We start from the raw sequence: 17161 nt of genomic DNA on the forward strand, positions 1-17161 counted from the left end.
CTTTATGTGGAGATGACTAAATTATGACCACGCCCATATGTACGGTACGTAACGACGTAGCCCACCCCCTTGCGCTACGAGTATAAATTATCCGCAGTCTCCTCAGTCGCGTTCAGAGGTTGGACCAGCTGGTACACTCTGGTAAGTTTATATGTTTTGTTTTTAAACTGTGAGTAAACTGCGCGTCAGGGATGCATTTCTGGTGTGTTTTTAGAGCTTGCAGTTTGGATGTTAATGAATTAAAAGAAACCTGAGAAGAAAGCAACTGCTGTAAGCTGCCGCATATTTACTGCGTTGCTTGGCCGAACCCGTATTTTGACTAGTCCCGCCTCCTGCGTGGGGATTGGCTAGTAGCCTCGTTGATGCGCTGTCGAATTGGCCGACTACGCTTTCCTTTTGCAAGAGCGTCAACTTCTGGCCAATCCTAGCATGGTGGGCGGGGTTTGTCGAAAACGTTTGTGGAATTTACCAAATAACCGACTACATATGTCAAATTAGGTCACATAATTTTTGTTTATGAATGCTCCTTATATGCATTTATTAGAGTTTTATATATATATTTATATATATATATATATATATATTTTAAAGCCATAATTCAACTAGTTGGCAAGTCATGGAGGATAGAACCGGAAAGGATGGATAAGCTTACTTGACTAGATAGCGAATAGCTAAGTTTTTTTTGTCAAAACAACACAATACTCTAGGTCAAAACAACAACTTTAGGGAAAAAAGAAGAAGAATAATTTTGTATTAAGTTAAAGTTAACACACCGAGGTCATTGTTGTCTCTGTAAGTGGGAGTGGAAACGCTGAGGTTCGTTAGGTGTGTCCTCTGTCAACAAGAAACGAGAGAGGGCCGTGTTCCAAATGACTCACTGCCCCTACGCACTGCGCGCTACAAAAAATGTGTAATAACTGCGGTCTACACCCTACTGAGTTAACGATGTGTCCGTTTGGGATGGGTCCGCGTCTTTACGACGGCTCACATCGCCTGAGGGATTTCCAAAAAAAAAAAAAGCCGTGATGATTCATCTTGAGTGTAGTTAAGTGAGGAAACGGGACTTAAACAGATGTTTTACTTAATGTATTTCTGTATTAATAATAATAATAATAATAATAATAATAATAATAATAATAATTATTATTATTATTATTATTATTATTATTATTATTAATAACTTTATGCCTGAATGTATTCACGTGCCCTGAAACATAAAATGAATAAAACCGGAAGTGAGTTCCAGGTTTCATGTAACACTACCACCACACCTAAAAGAAAGAAAAGAAATATAAGGGCTCTGCTTTTTCTTTAACTAAATAAAAAAAAGAAAGCAGAATAATGAATAAACTGTGAAGTGGTAGCACAAGCCGAGAAGTATTCAAAAAGATTCCTCTATAAGTGCATATAAATGAAGAAGGAACACAGGAAACACGGCCGGCGTTTTCTCCGGTCGTCATGGTTACAGCGCAGCGTTGTTGCCCTGTATGAGGAAATGATCAGGAAAAAAATGGAATTTTCCACGGCATTTGTTGCAGCAAACTACACATGGACGATAATAAATGGACTGTTGTGTTCACAGCTTTTTTTTCCTTCTTCACCGAGCTGAAGTGACTCGACGCCGAAGATGTTTCTTAGGAAGCTGCTTGGTGGGATCGTCGAAGTGGTCAGGTGAGTGTCTGTGCATGTGTGCGCGTATTTAAAACTTGTTGTACAACCACATTTTTTTTTTTTACATAATAATGTGTGGACAAAATGAACGATTCACTCCCCGAGACGACTCGATGTTCTCGAGTCATGGGAAAGATTCGTTCAAAATGAACGAATCGTTCGTGAACGACACATCACTAGTATGAAAGGTTTTTGGCACGAGCCATGCTAAATATAATTCCGTGGGACTGTAGACATATGAAGTGTTTTATTCGTGTTTTTCCAGCACATCTGAGGTAAATGTTGACGTTTTTCATTTTTTCTGTTTCCTTTCCGCCGTCATTGTGTCTTCACGTCGTCCGAATAAACAACTTTTTTGTACGTCTCTGAGCTAGCTGAAAATATTCTTAGCCTACTTTGTAACCATGTTCCTCGGTTGCTTGTTAACATTTTTACAGTTTTACCACCTGCCTAATATTGTGTTGGTCCCCCTTTTGCTCACCCGTCCTGCACTGTGTATTCTGACCCCTTTCTATCAGAACCAGCATTAACTTCTTCAGCAGTTTGAGTAACAGTAGCTCGTCTGTTGGATCGGATCACACGGGCCAGCCTTCTCTCCCCACGTGCATCAATGAGCCTCGACCGCCCATGACCCTGTCTCCGGTTCATCACTGTTCCTTCCTTGGACCACTTTTGATAGATACTGACCACTGCAGACCGGGAACACCCCACAAGAGCTGCAGTTTTGGAGATGCTCTGATCCAGTGGTCTAGCCATCACAATTTGGCCCTTCGTCAAACTCAAAGCTCAAATCCTTACACTTGTCCATTTTTCCTGCTTCTAACATCAACTTTGAGGACAAAATGTTCACCTGCTGCTTAATATATCCCACCCACTAACAGGTGCCATGATACCTGTGTCACGTCACCTCACACTGGTCATAATGTTATGTCTGATCGGTGTATGTCAAGGAAAAAGCTCCTTCACGTTCCTCCATATATAAAAGCAGTGTTTAATGCTAATGCCACGCTTTTCTGTTTCCACAGCAACATCGATCCCGGCCAGTTCGGGCCCTCCGAACCTGTGAGTGACCGTTGATTCCTCATCACATCACATGCAGATAAATAATGTCAACTTTTTTACATGTCTGGAAGTTTCAGTAATGATCTAAAATATGTTTTCGTGTTAATGTTTGCGCTTGTCAAAAAATATTAGGTTATTAGCATAGCGCCGAGAATGCTAGCTGGCTAATCGGTATTATTACTGTCTTGCTATAATCAGTTGCAACCTTGACTTTAAGTAAATACTTATGCAGTTGTGCACAAGCACTCAAATCTAATTGGCTTTAATGCCTAGCGCACTCTTGGCTAGCTTTAAACGATTGGATGCTGAGGAGGTTTCTTTGTTTGTTTTTTTGTTTTTAGAAAGCATAAAATGGAAATTTTCAGTAGTGAAACAAGAGGGTGTGGAAACAGTAAACATGAGCATGTGGTTAGCTTTAGATTTTTTACATTGGGGACTAAAGTACTAAAGCGCCGCCACATCGCTCTCTTTAGTGAGGGCTGAAGAGAGATGCTGTGTGTACTCTCAACACAAACCTGGACACAGCTGAGGACTTTTTCTTCACAAATTAAAGGTCTTTTCTGTGAATTCGTCATCAGCCTTTGTAAAAAGGTCTGAATGACTGATTTTTTTTTTTTTGGTGTGGGAGGGGCATGCCCTTCAGACAGACGTTGGCTCGTAATAGCTTCAGGGTGTGATGTTTAATATGCAAATCATTGGGGTGGATGTTTTTCTTTCGTTACTCCGGCGTCGTCCTGTATAGCCGGTTTTTCAGCTTGTACGTGTAATCCAGCCGACGCCCGGCGTTCTATTCGTGTCGGCTGTTGCAGAACTGGATTTTTACAATAGAAGCTTTAGATGTCCAGAATTCAATTACAGGATGAGTTTCCTCATGCAGGCGTGTCCAGGAAAACCGCTGCAGCTGGACTGGGTTTCACCTGAAACTAACGCGCAGTGCTGCAGAGCCGAGCCGTGGTTCTCGAGCCGCGAGACAGGAATCTCCTCTGATATATGATCTGTGAGGAATAACACACTCGGGGTCATGTTGTTAAATAATAATAGCTTTATTATCAGAGTTTATTACATCACAAAAGCATGTAAATAAGTGTTTTATTGCTCTTACACCACAGCAACCCGCCATGAAATGCAATAGAATTTCCATTAAGGAATGCCACTTTTTTTTTTATCCGTTTACAGTTACTTCCCAGTCATTCCCTCACCAGGCGCTGGTGGAAACCTTTCACTATGTCAGCAACCAAAAAAATACTGAAATCGGTGTGTTAAAGAAAATTAAACAACATTTTGTTAATTTTATGTTGACTGTGTTTGTGTGTAGCCTCCTCCTCGCAGACCGTTGGCGTATGTCCAGGCTAATGAGACAGATGAGGAGCGAAAGTTCCGTGGTGTGTTTCAACAACTCGCCGGCGACGTGAGTCTAACTCTCTCTATCTCTCTCACACACACTCAATCTCACTAGAGTCTGAAGGTGTGTGTTGCTGTTACAGGACATGGAAGTGAGTCCCCATGAGCTGATGAACATCCTCAACAAGATCATCGGCAAACGTTAGTATCAACCTTAATTATTGTGATATTCAAGCTTTTTACACGCCACAGTCGAGCGGTCATTCATATCACCTGGAAGCTCCAAACCCACAGTGAGACCGGTTACAGCTGGGTCATGTGACCTTTAGGAAAGGGATTGATATTCGAATGTTAAATATTCATTTATAGATTTATGCTAGAATGCTGTGTGAATGCTGTATTACAGTTTAATGAGAGAAAGAAAGTATTAGGGAATAATGTGTGTGTGTCCAGGTGGTGACTTGAAGACCGATGGCTTCTCTATTGAGTCCTGCAGGAGTATGGTGGCTGTCATGGATGTATCCTGCTCTATACACACATACGCACACACACACTTCCTGTATATTAGCACCAGACACTTGTGTGATTGTTAGTCTTCCCATATTGCTGTGTACTGGTCCTTAATGATGTCGTGCAGAGCGACAGCACGGGCAAACTGGGCTTCGAAGAGTTCAAGTACCTCTGGAACAACATCAAGAAGTGGCAGGTAGGTTCCAGTTTGTAAACGTGTGTGTGAGAGACAGTGACGGTTTGTGTTACTGTTTCCATATACAGGATGCTCCATTTTTCTGATTTTCTGGCGAGTGTGTGACAGGATTGTAGTGAATGTGTTTTTTTTCCTCTCTAGGCCATCTATAAGCAGTTTGATACCGATCAGTCCGGCACGATCGAAGCTAGCGAGCTGCCACGCGCATTCCAAGCTGCAGGTGAGGCTCCAGTCATTTGACCGCTTCATTCAGGCTCCAGGCTGCGTTTTCATCTGATGATTCATTATAATGGACTGTACAGATCCACTTTTAACCTAATACTTCATCTGTATTGATCCTGAAAGCATCATGATGTGTGTGTGTGTGTGTGTGTGTGTGTGTGTGTGTGTGTGTGTGTGCGCGTGTGCAGGCTTCCCCCTGAACGACCAGCTCTTCAAGATGATGGTCCGCAGGTACAGCGACGGGAACGACAACATGGACTTCGATAACTACATCGGCTGCCTGGTCCGTCTGGACGCCATGTGCCGTGAGTGTATTCTCACTTCAGCTAAGAAAGAGGATCAGGGTGATGTGCAGAAACCATCTGTGCTTATTAACGAGTTCCGAAACCTCTTTTTTTAACTTAATGTGAAAGTTTATGCCTCAAGAAAAGCAATAACATGTATTGGATATAAATGAAAATTCAGATTGTTAGTTATACAGATTTAGTATTAAAGTTTTTAAGACATCTGGATGTTTAGAAAAATTGGTGACTGATCCACACTGGTGTCCATTTCTGGGGCCACTCAGTAAATCTCCATCACTTATTAAAACACGCCTCTGATGCTGATTTTGCAAATTATTTGGTGAAGTAACATCCAAAACATTCTTTACTGCTTTAAACTTCTCAGACCTGCATTGTTCCTCATGCAAATACACTATATTGCCAAAGGTTTACATGCACATGAATGTAATATGGAGTTGTCCCGCCCTTTGCAGCTAGAACAGCTTCAACTCTTCTGGCAAGGCTTTCCACAAGGTTTAGGAGTGTGTTTATGGGAATTTTTGACCGTTCCTCTAGAACTGCATTTATGAGGTCAGGCACTGATTTTGGAGGAGAAAGTCTGGCTCACAGCCTCCTCTCTAATTCATCCCAAACGTGTTCTATTGGGTTGAGGCCAGTCAAGTTCCTCCACACCAAACTGGACCTTGGTCCTTGGTTTGGTCACTGGTGTGCAGTCATGTTGGAACAGGAAGGGGTCATGGGGTTGGATCATTGTGTGCTGTGTATCGATTATGTCTGTCCATCTTCATTGTAACAGGTGCCTTTAAGACACTGGACAAAGACAACAGCGGCACCATTAAAGTCAACATCAAAGAGGTGAGTTTTATTTTAATAATTGTTCATGTGAAATGAATTCATATCTGAGTGAAAAACATGTAATATTGCAGTACACACACACACACACACACACACACACATAAAACAAGCTTAAAAATGAAAAAATACAAGCGTGTGATTTCTTTAAGCGGAACGTTCCTGATCACTGTTATTTGGGATTCAGCAACGAACTTTCCAGAATCACTTTCACTTCACTACCTCAGGAGGCGGCTCCAGTTCTGACTGCATTTCCATTTCCAGTTTGCATTCCATCATTTACATGTCAGTTGACACACACTGGTGCGTCTTAGATCCTTGTCTTGCATCCTTACGCAGCTAATGAACATTTTAGATTTGGTTTTGTGAGCTTCACGTTTTCACGTCACTCTCTGAGACTGGACCTGAGCCTCAGCCGGCACAGAGACTGGACCTGAGCCTCAGCCGGCACTGATTCTGGTGTGTTGTACTGATGGAGAATGAGAGGCTTGATACTGAGTAACATATTCGTTCTTTTCCTCCACAGTGGCTGCAGCTGACCATGTACTCATGAGCAACTCACCGTGCCTGGATCTCTAACAACGCTCTATGTTCACCTTGTTCACCACGACACTAACCAAAGCAAAAATTAAACATGGCCCTAGGTTGCTTTGAAGCTCTGTTTTTAATCATTTTTTTCTGCCTTATTGATGCCCTTTGTTAGCTAGAGTCTAGAGTTTTTATATGAAGAATTAAGCTTAACAGAGATTTTAACATGGTGATCGCCCGACAGTGTGGTTTATTAATCTGTACAGCATGAATACAATTTGCCATCATGAAGAAAAAGGCCAAAGGGGGGTGTCAGTGTACCCGTGGGAAGTTTAACGCACACAGATTTTATAGGAAATAAAGTATATGCAAATGAATAAAGAATGTTTGTGATGATTTCCTGATGCCACATCCTGTTGCCGATGAAACACAGAGGTGCTCTTTGATAACGTCTGCACTTACAGCTAGACGCTAGCTAGCTGATCACAAGTCAGGTTTCTCTCCTTTGAGCTGAAAGAAGAAATCAAAACCATGTGACGCTTTTATGAACATCCTCACAGCTGGATATACAGCAACTTCTGCATCTCATGTTTTTTGTTTCTTTTTTTTAAACAAATCAGGTACCGTTGAAAAGCTCAATACTCTATATTTCAAGTTACGATATTTCTTCAGGTTTTATTTGTTTGAATAAAACAGCCTCCAATCCGAAATTCTGTTCTGTTCTTTCACACAGCCAGTCTATTGAATAAGCCACACCCCCTTTTTCCCCATTTCCCCTGCTCATATAGTACACGAATCACCGTCAGAATTAACTACATAAAAATGAGTGTTGTTTTTTACCTTCAAATATAATGAGATGGGGGGGCAGCACAGTGGCCTACTGGTTTTCACTGTTGCCTCACAGCAAGGTCCTGGGTTTGAATCCCTGGTTTAAACAGGCAAGGGCCTTTCTGTGTGGAGTTTGCATGTTCTCCCCGTGCCTGCGTGAGTTTACTCCGGGTACTCCGGTTTCCTCCCACAGTTGATTGGTAATTCGTAATTGGTAATTGGTGTGGTTGTCTGTCTATATACTGTATGTGCAGCCCTGTGATGGACTGCCGACCTGTCTACCCCTGCTTTTCGCCCGATGTGTGCTGGAATAGGCTCCAGCAGATCCCCGTGACCTTGATTAGGAATAAAGCGGGTATAGAAAATGGATGGATATATTGAGATGTCTGGGAAAGGGGAGGGGAAAAAATATTCCTCACAGTGTGATCGATTTTCGATTATTTCACACCTGGGTATTTCTCCTGTATTTTTACCTGACAGTGCATTTGTAATTTTAACACTCTACCAAACAAACACTCAAACACTTTTATCTACACTTTTTTTAAAATAAGAAATGACCCCCCCCCATGCCAGATCAGATACATCTGTGCTACAGTGTGTTATTTAAGGAGACATTTTGAAATAGGAAACCATCAAGCCATGCAAAGAGGAGTGAATTATTTGAGTTATGCTTTAAGACTGTTAAATTCTCAGGTGTAGTGATGAGTTTTTTCTGCTTACCTGTAGCTACAGCAGGGCAGGCAGTGTGAGGTTAGGTGCTCAACAGCGCCACTTCTCGCCCGTTGTGGCCGAAATGAGGAAGTGCATGCGGAGGGAGGAGGAGGGGGAGGAGACTGAGTTTGCGCGGCGCTGCTGCTGCTTCTCCTTCTGCTCCCGTACGAACTTTCATTATTTCTGGACGCGGAAACATTTCGAGGTAATCCTTGCACCGCCCGATATGCGCGCGCGTGTGTGTTAATTGTGTGCGAAAAATAAAACACAGTTTCGCGGACTAGCCACCAAAGTGTCCGGGGGAGTGAATTTAAACAGCACCGGGTTCCGTGTAGCTGCACTGTAAAGCTAGCTATTGTTCAAATTCAACGCGCCTTCCTCTGCAGAATGTTTCCATAAACAAATACATGGATAAATAACGATGAGAAAATGAGAATTCCGACACGGGAGTGATTATTAGGCTGGAGATGTTTTAAAGAGCTTGTCTAGCTAGCTGGATTATTATTATTTTTTTGGCTAGCTAAGCATGATGGCGCTGCAGCTTCACTTTCTTTATTAAAAAAAAAAAAAAAAAAAACTACTTCCGGCATGGAGACGGCGGTTTGTTTCCATAGTTACAAGTCGCGCGCGCGGCCCTGAAATGAATGTTAGACACTAAAACCCTGTCAAATATGTGTGCAAGGAACTACTCCGTGTTTGTCAACAAGTCTTTATGAAGTTATGAACCAAAGTCTAGCTTGATATTCTACCAAAAAAAAAACCGAGTTATTTCCTCGCACTTTTGCTGAAATGTCTGTCGCGCTAATTATACGTCACTCACTTAACGTAACTCTAACCAGGTTCATATAATCCACTGAATTCGAGCAAGGCTGTAAATCACACGTATTAAATAAATATGTGAACCTGTAGAGTACACAGTGTTGATAAATCAGTGTTTGACGGTGAGGTGTAAAGGTGTTCGCACATCTTCAGGACACAAGACATTCTTTCCTTGCTTCTTAGGGTCAGAGGTCAGGGTCAGTCCTGATACCTCACCCCAGGAGAGGAGACTGGGTAACAGTGGCAGTTTGGCCGTTTAATCCCAGACCTTCCGATCCATTACTGAGAGGTTTAACGAATCAGCCACCACTCAGATTTGGAGTTCTGTATTTTTCAGCGGTTCTTCTCAGGTGTTCTGCCTCCAGGCATCTCTTTAACTGTACAAAACATTCCCATTTAAATGTAAACAGTAATGTTTTCGTCTGCTTAGAGCTATTGAGCTATTTCTTCCTGGACTTTCCACCTAAAGAACACGTTACGTTCAAGATGAGATTATATTCCAGGTGACCTTTTCAGGACAAACAGGAGAACAACTTAATAATCTACATATTAGCTGATAGATATAGAGAGTCACTGATTAATCAGATCGTTTGAGATGTTTATCACTGATTACAGTTGAGATATTAGGTGTGGAGGGGGGGGGAATGGATGGAATTTACTTCTTTTTCTTTTTATCTCCATTCCTCAGTGTGATGTGAACATTCCTGTACTCGATGTCCAGCATGTGCTTTTATAGCATCCTCTAGCCTCCTTTGTGTGTGTGTGTGTGTTATAGCGTTCTCTTTTCACCCAAAAGCTGAGAGGGATGCAGACTTTAGCATTGTATTATAACGTAAAATCCTTGTTGTATGTTTACAGTAAATCTAAAGTGATTTAAAGGTTTAAATCCAGCCAAAAGGCTTTGATTCATCCTCCGTCTTTAAACGAGCTACAAAACAATGTGTTTATTTCTTTGTTGGAACACAGTAACATCTCCTCACTCATGTTATTATGGTAAGAAGCTATTTACAGTGCAATTATAACGTAAAAAAGCCTCCTAATTGCATTGACGTCCAGGTTTACAGCGTGACTCGGCAAGTTTCAGAAATGATCCTGGAGGTAATGTAGTTGCATTATGAGGATGTTTTATTAACGAAGCTCTCGCGTTAATGCTTCGATCCATGTTCTTTATTTGCACAAGAAGCCGACCGGGAGGAGAGAGAGAGAGGTCAGAATGTCGTCATCGACGTCGTCTTCGCTGCCCCTCGGCCAGGACGGCGCGGTGCGCTACAAGAAGCGCAAGGCCAACTTCACGTTCAGCGAAGTTCACATCCTGCTGGACGAAGTGCGCAAAAACCGTCACATCGTCGTGGGTGAGTGCGAGAGGTGAAGGAAAACGAGTGATACACTGCTGTGGTGGAGGAGGTGGTGGTGGTTGTGGTGGTGATAGTGATGATGGTGGTATTTTTTATGGTGGTGATAGTGATGTTGATGATGGTGGTGATGGTTGTGATGATAGTGGTAGTGTTGTTTATGGTGGTGGTGGTGATAGTGATGATGATGGTGGTATTTTTTATGGTGGTGGTGAGAGTGATGATGATGATGGTGGTGATGGTGGTGGTAGTGTTTATGGTGATGATGGTGGTGGTAGTGTTTATGGTGATGATGGTGGTGATAGTGATGATGATGATGATGGTGGTGGTAGTGTTGTTTATGGTGGTGATGGTGGTGATAGTAATGATGGTGGTGGTGGTGATGGTGGTTATGATGGTGGTAGTGTTGTTTATGGTGATGATGGTGGTATTTTTTATGGTGGTGGTGGTCATAGTGATGATGATGGTGGTATTTTTTATGGTGGTGATAGTGATGTTGATGATGGTGGTGATGGTTGTGATGATAGTGGTAGTGTTGTTTATGGTGGTGGTGGTGATAGTGATGATGATGGTGGTATTTTTTATGGTGGTGGTGAGAGTGATGATGATGATGGTGGTGATGGTGGTGGTAGTGTTTATGGTGATGATGGTGGTGATAGTGATGATGATGATGATGGTGGTGGTAGTGTTGTTTATGGTGGTGATGGTGGTGATAGTAATGATGGTGGTGGTGGTGATGGTGGTTATGATGGTGGTAGTGTTGTTTATGGTGATGATGGTGGTATTTTTTATGGTGGTGGTGGTCATAGTGATGATGATGGTGGTATTTTTTATGGTGGTGGTGGTCATAGTGATGATGGTGGTATTTTTTATGGTGGAGGTGGTCATAGTGATGATGATGGTGGTATTTTTTATGGTGGTGGTGGTGATAGTGATTATGATGATGGTGGTGGTGGTGATAGTGATGATGGTGGTGGTGATAGTAATGATGGTGGTGGTGTTTATGGTGGTGGTGGTGATAGTGATGATGATGGTGGTGGTGATAGTGATGGTGGTGGTGGTGATAGTGATGGTGGTGGTGTTTATGGTGGTGGTGGTGATAGTGATGATGGTGGTGGTGGTGATAGTGATGATGATGATGGTGGTGTTTATGGTGGTGGTGGTGATAGTGATGGTGGTGGTGGTGTTTATGGTGGTGGTGGTGATGGTGGTTATGATGGTGGTAGTGTTGTTTATGGTGATGATGGTGGTATTTTTTATGGTGGTGGTGGTCATAGTGATGATGATGGTGGTGGTGATAGTGATGGTGGTGGTGATAGTGATGGTGGTGTTTATGGTGGTGGTGGTGATAGTGATGATGATGGTGGTGGTGTTTATGGTGGTGGTGGTGATAGTGATGATGGTGGTGGTGTTTGTGGTGGTGATAGTGTTGATGATGGTGGTGGTGTTTATGGTGGTGGTGGTGATAGTGATGATGGTGGTGGTGTTTATGGTGGTGGTGGTGATAGTGATGATGGTGGTAGTGGTGATAATGGTGGTGGTGGTGATAGTGATGGTGGTGGTGGTGTTTATGGTGGTGATAGTGATGATGATGGTGGTGATAGTGATGATGGTGGGGGTGGTGGTGATAGTGATGATGGTGGTGGTGTTTATGGTGGTGGTGATAGTGATGATGGTGGTGGTGGTGGTGGTGATAGTGATGATGGTGGGGGTGGTGGTGATAGTGATGATGGTGGTGGTGTTTATGGTGGTGGTGATAGTGATGATGGTGGTGGTGTTTATGGTGGTGGTGATAGTAATGATGATGGTGGTGGTGATAGTAATGATGATGGTGGTGGTGATAGTAATGATGATGGTGGTGGTGTTTATGGTGGTGGTGGTGATAGTGATGATGGTGGTGGTGGTGATAGTGATGATGGTGGTGGTGGTGTTTATGGTGGTGATAGTGATGATGATGGTGGTGGTGATAGTGATGATGGTGGTGGTGTTTATGGTGGTGGTGGTGATAGTGATGGTGGTGGTGGTGATAGTGATGATGTGGTGGTGGTGGTGGTGTTTATGGTGGTGGTGGTGATAGTGATGGTGGTGGTGTTTATGGTGGTGGTGGTGATAGTGATGATGGTGGTGATAGTAATGATGATTGTGGTGTTTATGGTGGTGGTGGTGATAGTGATGATGGTGGTGGTGTTTATGGTGGTGGTGGTGATAGTGATGATGGTGGTTGTGGTGTTTATGGTGGTGATAGTGATGGTGGTGGTGGTGATAGTGATGATGGTGGGGGTGGTGGTGATAGTGATGATGGTGGTGGTGTTTATGGTGGTGATGGTGATGATGGTGGTGGTGATAGTGATGGTGGTGGTGGTGTTTATGGTGGTGGTGGTGATAGCGATGATGGTGGTGGTGTTTATGGTGGTGGTGGTGATAGTGATGATGGTGGTGGTGTTTATAGTGATGGTGGTGGTGGTGATAGTGATGATGGTGGTTGTGGTGTTTATGGTGGTGATAGTGATGGTGGTGGTGGTGATAGTGATGATGGTGGGGGTGGTGGTGATAGTGATGATGGTGGTGGTGTTTATGGTGGTGGTGGTGATGGTGATGATGGTGGTGGTGATAGTGATGGTGGTGGTGGTGTTTATGGTGGTGGTGGTGGTGATAGCGATGATGGTGGTGGTGTTTATGGTGGTGGTGGTGATAGTGATGATGGTGGTGGTGTTTATAGTGATGGTGGTGGTGGTGATAGTGATGATGGTGGTGGTGTTTATAGTGATGGTGGTGGTGGTGATAGTGATGATGGTGGTGGTGTTTATAGTGATGGTGGTGGTGGTGATAGTGATGATGGTGGTGGTGTTTATGGTGGTGGTGGTGATAGTGATGATGGTGGTGGTGTTTATGGTGGTGATAGTGATGGTGGTGGTGGTGTTTATGGTGGTGATAGTGATGGTGGTGGTGGTGGTGATAGTGATGGTGGTGGTGTTTATGGTGGTGATAGTGATGATGGTGGTGTTTATGGTGGTGGTGGTGATAGTGATGGTGGTGGTGGTGGTGATAGTGATGGTGGTGGTGGTGGTGGTGTTTATGGTGGTGGTGGTGATAGTGATGGTGGTGTTTATGGTGGTGGTGGTGATAGTGATGATGGTGGTGGTGTTTATGGTGATGGTGTTTGTGGTGGTGTTTATGGTGGTGGTGGTGATAGTGATGGTGGTGGTGATAGTGATGGTGGTGGTGTTTATGGTGATGGTGGTGGTGTTTATGGTGGTGGTGGTGATAGTGATGGTGGTGGTGGTGATAGTGATGGTGGTGATGTTTATGGTGGTGATGGTGGTGGTGTTTATGGTGGTGATAGTGATGGTGGGGGTGGTGTTTATGTTGGTGGTGGTGATAGCGATGATGGTGGTGGTGTTTATGGTGGTGGTGTTTGTGGTGGTGTTTATGGTGGTGGTGGTGATAGTGATGGTGGTGGTGATAGTGATGGTGGTGGTGGTGTTTATGGTGGTGGTGTTTATGGTGATGGTGGTGGTGTTTATGGTGGTGGTGGTGATAGTGATGATGGTGGTGGTGTTTATGGTGGTGGTGGTGATAGTGATGATGGTGGTGGTGTTTATGGTGGTGGTGTTTATGGTGGTGATGGTGGTGGTGTTTATGGTGGTGGTGGTGATAGTGATGATGGTGGTGGTGTTTATGGTGGTGATGGTGGTGGTGTTTATGGTGGTGGTGGTGATAGTGATGATGGTGGTGGTGTTTATGGTGGTGGTGGTGTTTATGGTGGTGATGGTGGTGGTGTTTATGGTGGTGGTGGTGATAGTGATGATGGTGGTGTTTATGGTGGTGGTGGTGATAGTGATGGTGGTGGTGGTGGTGTTTATGGTGGTGATAGTGATGATGGTGGTGGTGTTTATGGTGGTGGTGGTGATAGTGATGATGGTGGTATTGGTGTTAGTGGTGTTGTTGTTGGTATTGGTGTTAGTGGTGTTTCACTCACAATTCTGTTATAATTGTTATAATTGTATAATTGTATAATTGTTATACAGCTTTAAACACCAAACCTGCAGCTCACCAAGTCACGTGTCTGACACGTGTAAAATACTCAATATGAGGTACAAAAGCTCATTAAATGTAAATATACTTTAATGCTGTATTTCTGCTCATCACTGTAAAGGATGATGAGCAATCCCTTATTTCTGTTCAGACACGGAGAAGGAGAAAAAGATTAAACAGAAAAATATCAGTAAGCAGTAAGTCAGTAACATATTGGACCAGTAGGAGGGGATGACAGCATTTTATCCTGGTCATTTATACAGCAATCCAATTAATGGACTGAGCAGAACACTGGAGCTTTTATTTGTTTATTTGTTGAGTGAACTAGCTAATAAAATGATGGTCTGTCCAGTCTGCAGATGCTAATATAAACCCTGTGTGTGTGTGTGTGTGTAGGTAAGTTCAATTCTGGCATTCCCAGTGATGTGAAGAGGAGAAAGTGGACTGAGATCACGCAGCGCATTAACGAGATCGGCGAGTGCGACCGGGAAGTCGGCGAGGTCATTAAGAAGTGGTCCGACCTCAAATGCGACACCAAGCGGAAAATCGCAGCGCTGCACTCGGGCGTGGCTCTGCCCCACTCATCAGACCTCACACAGACCGAAAACATTGTGAGCTCCATTCTGGAGCTGGACAAGAAGCCGTGGGAGGCGACGCGCTCGTCACGGGGACGCAGCAGGAGTGAGGATCAGGACACGACTGCAGGAGACGAGGACGATGATGTCGCGTTCATGGGTCCGGGATCGGTTCAGGATTCTCCCAGATCAGGAATCGAGACGAGGCCGATGCTGCCGCCACTTCCGGGAGCCGCCACCGGGGGGTTCGAGATGAAATTTGACTCCTCGATTAACACGGGTAAGAGACCGCTCTCCATTTTTCAAAATGCTAGTTGTAGTTCTTCCCTAAGGTAAAGAGTTCTTTAAGCTGTCGTGACGTTTTGCTCTTTCAGACGCAGACTCTCGCGCGATGGACTCGGATGATGACCACCACGACATTATCCCTTCGTCTGTGAATAACTCGTATACAGAGGACGAGGGAAACCTCAGCAGTGTCCCGCACGTGTCCTCGTCCTCCACCGGTCACGCTCAGGCGGGGACGGAGTCCGAGAGCACACGTGAGCAGTTAGCACAAAGTGCTAGCCTGAGTGTGCAGGAGCAGCATGTGACGAACGCACTGCTGTGCACGGTGTCGCGCTCGCTGGAGCTCCTGGCTGAGTCGGTGCAGCAGCTGGCGGAGACGCAGCAGGAGTTTGCCCGCGAGTCACTCAGGCTGCAGAGAGAGACGGTGCAGGTGCTGCGAGAGTTTGCCTCCGGGGCGCTAACACTTCTGCACGAGAGGGTCAACGGCAAACCGCCGCTCATTTAAACGACCCGGAAGTTTGCACAGAATCACTGCCAAAAACTTTACCGCAGCATGAAGACTGCGCCCTCGCAAATCACACTAACGTTTTATCACTATATTATACATCCAAGAGGAAGTTCTCCACAGTCTTCTCGCACTGATCAGCAGGACGATGGGACTGACCGCTAAAACACAACACGGTGTCCTTCTGAGCGAGACTGATTTTATTCTCAGGAGAACGCTACTTGGGCAGCCTCCTTCTGAAAACACGGCAGCGTTAACGATCACGCACTGAAGCGCTCGTCATGACGACGACGATGGTGCTGATCAGTGTTAAATATCATGACGTAATCACTCATCAGCAGGGAAGACACACCGTCTCCGTGTTCTGACGATGATCTGAGATTCGTAGTTCTCTAAAATAACTGCTCCCACATCACTTATTAGCGTATTCGACACCGAAAGCTGCGTTACTGTCCATGACTGATCTCCGTGAGAAAATTCCACACGCTGTTGCCTGGGACTTTGTGTATGACAGTGTTTTAAACATTCATAGAAAGAGTGCTGTAATGGACTTATTTTTTGTTTTTTTTATATATATATATATAGATATATATGTATGTATGTCTGTGGATATGGGTAAAATAATAAATAACCTGGCTGTCAGGTGTCACTTTTATGGCGTTGCTCTTATTCAAGATACGCCTTTTAAAGTGCTGGACTGAGGTAACAGATGACCGCTACAGTTGCTAATCAGTGATGGGTGGGGCTTAGATTTCACACTCAAGGAAAACCGATTAAAATGATTTCATAGTCATGTCATTATTTTCCGATATAATCATCACACTGCTAAAACATGATTCCTGCCATGTTTTTTATACTGTCTTTTTGGTAACTCTCGCCTGGTGAACGTAATTATGGCTTAGCGCTCGTGCGCTAGTCCTGCTTTTGTGAGCTGCTTACGAAAATGGAAAAACAAAATTCGAATGTTTGTATTATTCCCTTGATAATCATGCCTCCTGTCTATGATGGGAATTTTGTTTTTCCTTTTCTTTTTTACTGTAATGGAAACGTATTTAAGAGGTTTGAGGTTCTTCTGTCCAAAAAACAATGAAAAGGTATTATTCTTCTGGATGCCATATATCATGTAAAATTGTCTAAAAGAAGTGAAATAAAGTCTTTGCTGCTCTTTTTTTTTTTTTTGAAGAATCTTGTGGTAAATTATAGACGTTTCTTGTATAACAGGGAACATTCTGGATTGATCTGGAGCAGCAGACAAAATGGCGGCTTCCTTTAAAGTTAGCTTCGCGCATTGATGCTATGCTTATTGCATAGTGTTTATATTTTTTTGCTGTGAATTTCTTATTCCGATTTACTCAAAAGGTGTGGATTTATTTTTATTTTTATTT

General features: G+C 43.7%; 2 protein-coding genes and 1 long non-coding RNA gene across 4 annotated transcripts; 2 read left to right on the forward strand and 1 right to left on the reverse strand.

The window, feature by feature from the left end:
- capns1a (calpain, small subunit 1 a) lies at window positions 1-7376 on the forward strand. The gene is made up of 11 exons (XM_058383303.1): window positions 1-141; window positions 1583-1671; window positions 2697-2733; window positions 4049-4141; window positions 4218-4275; window positions 4528-4592; window positions 4712-4780; window positions 4922-5000; window positions 5191-5307; window positions 6083-6141; window positions 6665-7376. Exons 2-11 carry the CDS (start codon window positions 1628-1630, stop codon window positions 6689-6691), a joined length of 648 nt encoding a protein of 215 aa, XP_058239286.1. The 5' UTR covers window positions 1-141; window positions 1583-1627; the 3' UTR covers window positions 6692-7376.
- On the reverse strand, window positions 6933-8353 carry LOC131348413 (uncharacterized). The gene is made up of 2 exons (XR_009203935.1): window positions 8215-8353; window positions 6933-7829 (listed from the first exon to the last, which is right to left on the reverse strand). It is a non-coding gene; the product is annotated as an uncharacterized LOC131348413 (long non-coding RNA).
- zgc:153990 (uncharacterized protein LOC768125 homolog) lies at window positions 8266-16954 on the forward strand. 2 transcript variants are annotated; one of them, XM_058383297.1, is made up of 4 exons: window positions 8266-8410; window positions 10208-10376; window positions 14808-15266; window positions 15361-16954. In XM_058383297.1, the coding sequence occupies exons 1-4, from the start codon at window positions 8288-8290 to the stop codon at window positions 15774-15776; spliced, it is 1167 nt and encodes a 388-aa protein (XP_058239280.1). In that variant the 5' UTR covers window positions 8266-8287; the 3' UTR covers window positions 15777-16954. The 2 variants fall into 2 exon arrangements, with proteins under 2 accessions (XP_058239280.1, XP_058239279.1); XM_058383296.1 differs by having other exon boundaries at window positions 8273-8410; window positions 10205-10376.
- Window positions 16955-17161: the final 207 nt, after the last annotated feature.

The sequence above is a fragment of the Hemibagrus wyckioides genome, linkage group LG28 (assembly GCF_019097595.1).
Source record: "Hemibagrus wyckioides isolate EC202008001 linkage group LG28, SWU_Hwy_1.0, whole genome shotgun sequence".
Lineage (NCBI taxonomy): Eukaryota > Metazoa > Chordata > Actinopteri > Siluriformes > Bagridae > Hemibagrus > Hemibagrus wyckioides.

Coding starts and splice junctions, on each gene's coding strand:
- capns1a (XM_058383303.1), top strand. CDS start 1,628: ATGTTTCTTAGGAAGCTGCTTGGTGGGATCGTCGAAGTGGTCAG. Junction 4,142..4,217: donor TTCAACAACTCGCCGGCGAC/GTGAGTCTAACT, acceptor TTGCTGTTACAG/GACATGGAAGTGAGTCCCCA. Junction 6,142..6,664: donor TTAAAGTCAACATCAAAGAG/GTGAGTTTTATT, acceptor TTTCCTCCACAG/TGGCTGCAGCTGACCATGTA.
- zgc:153990 (XM_058383296.1), top strand. CDS start 8,288: ATGAGGAAGTGCATGCGGAGGGAGGAGGAGGGGGAGGAGACTGAGTTT. Junction 10,377..14,807: donor AAACCGTCACATCGTCGTGG/GTGAGTGCGAGA, acceptor GTGTGTGTGTAG/GTAAGTTCAATTCTGGCATT. Junction 15,267..15,360: donor TGACTCCTCGATTAACACGG/GTAAGAGACCGC, acceptor TTGCTCTTTCAG/ACGCAGACTCTCGCGCGATG.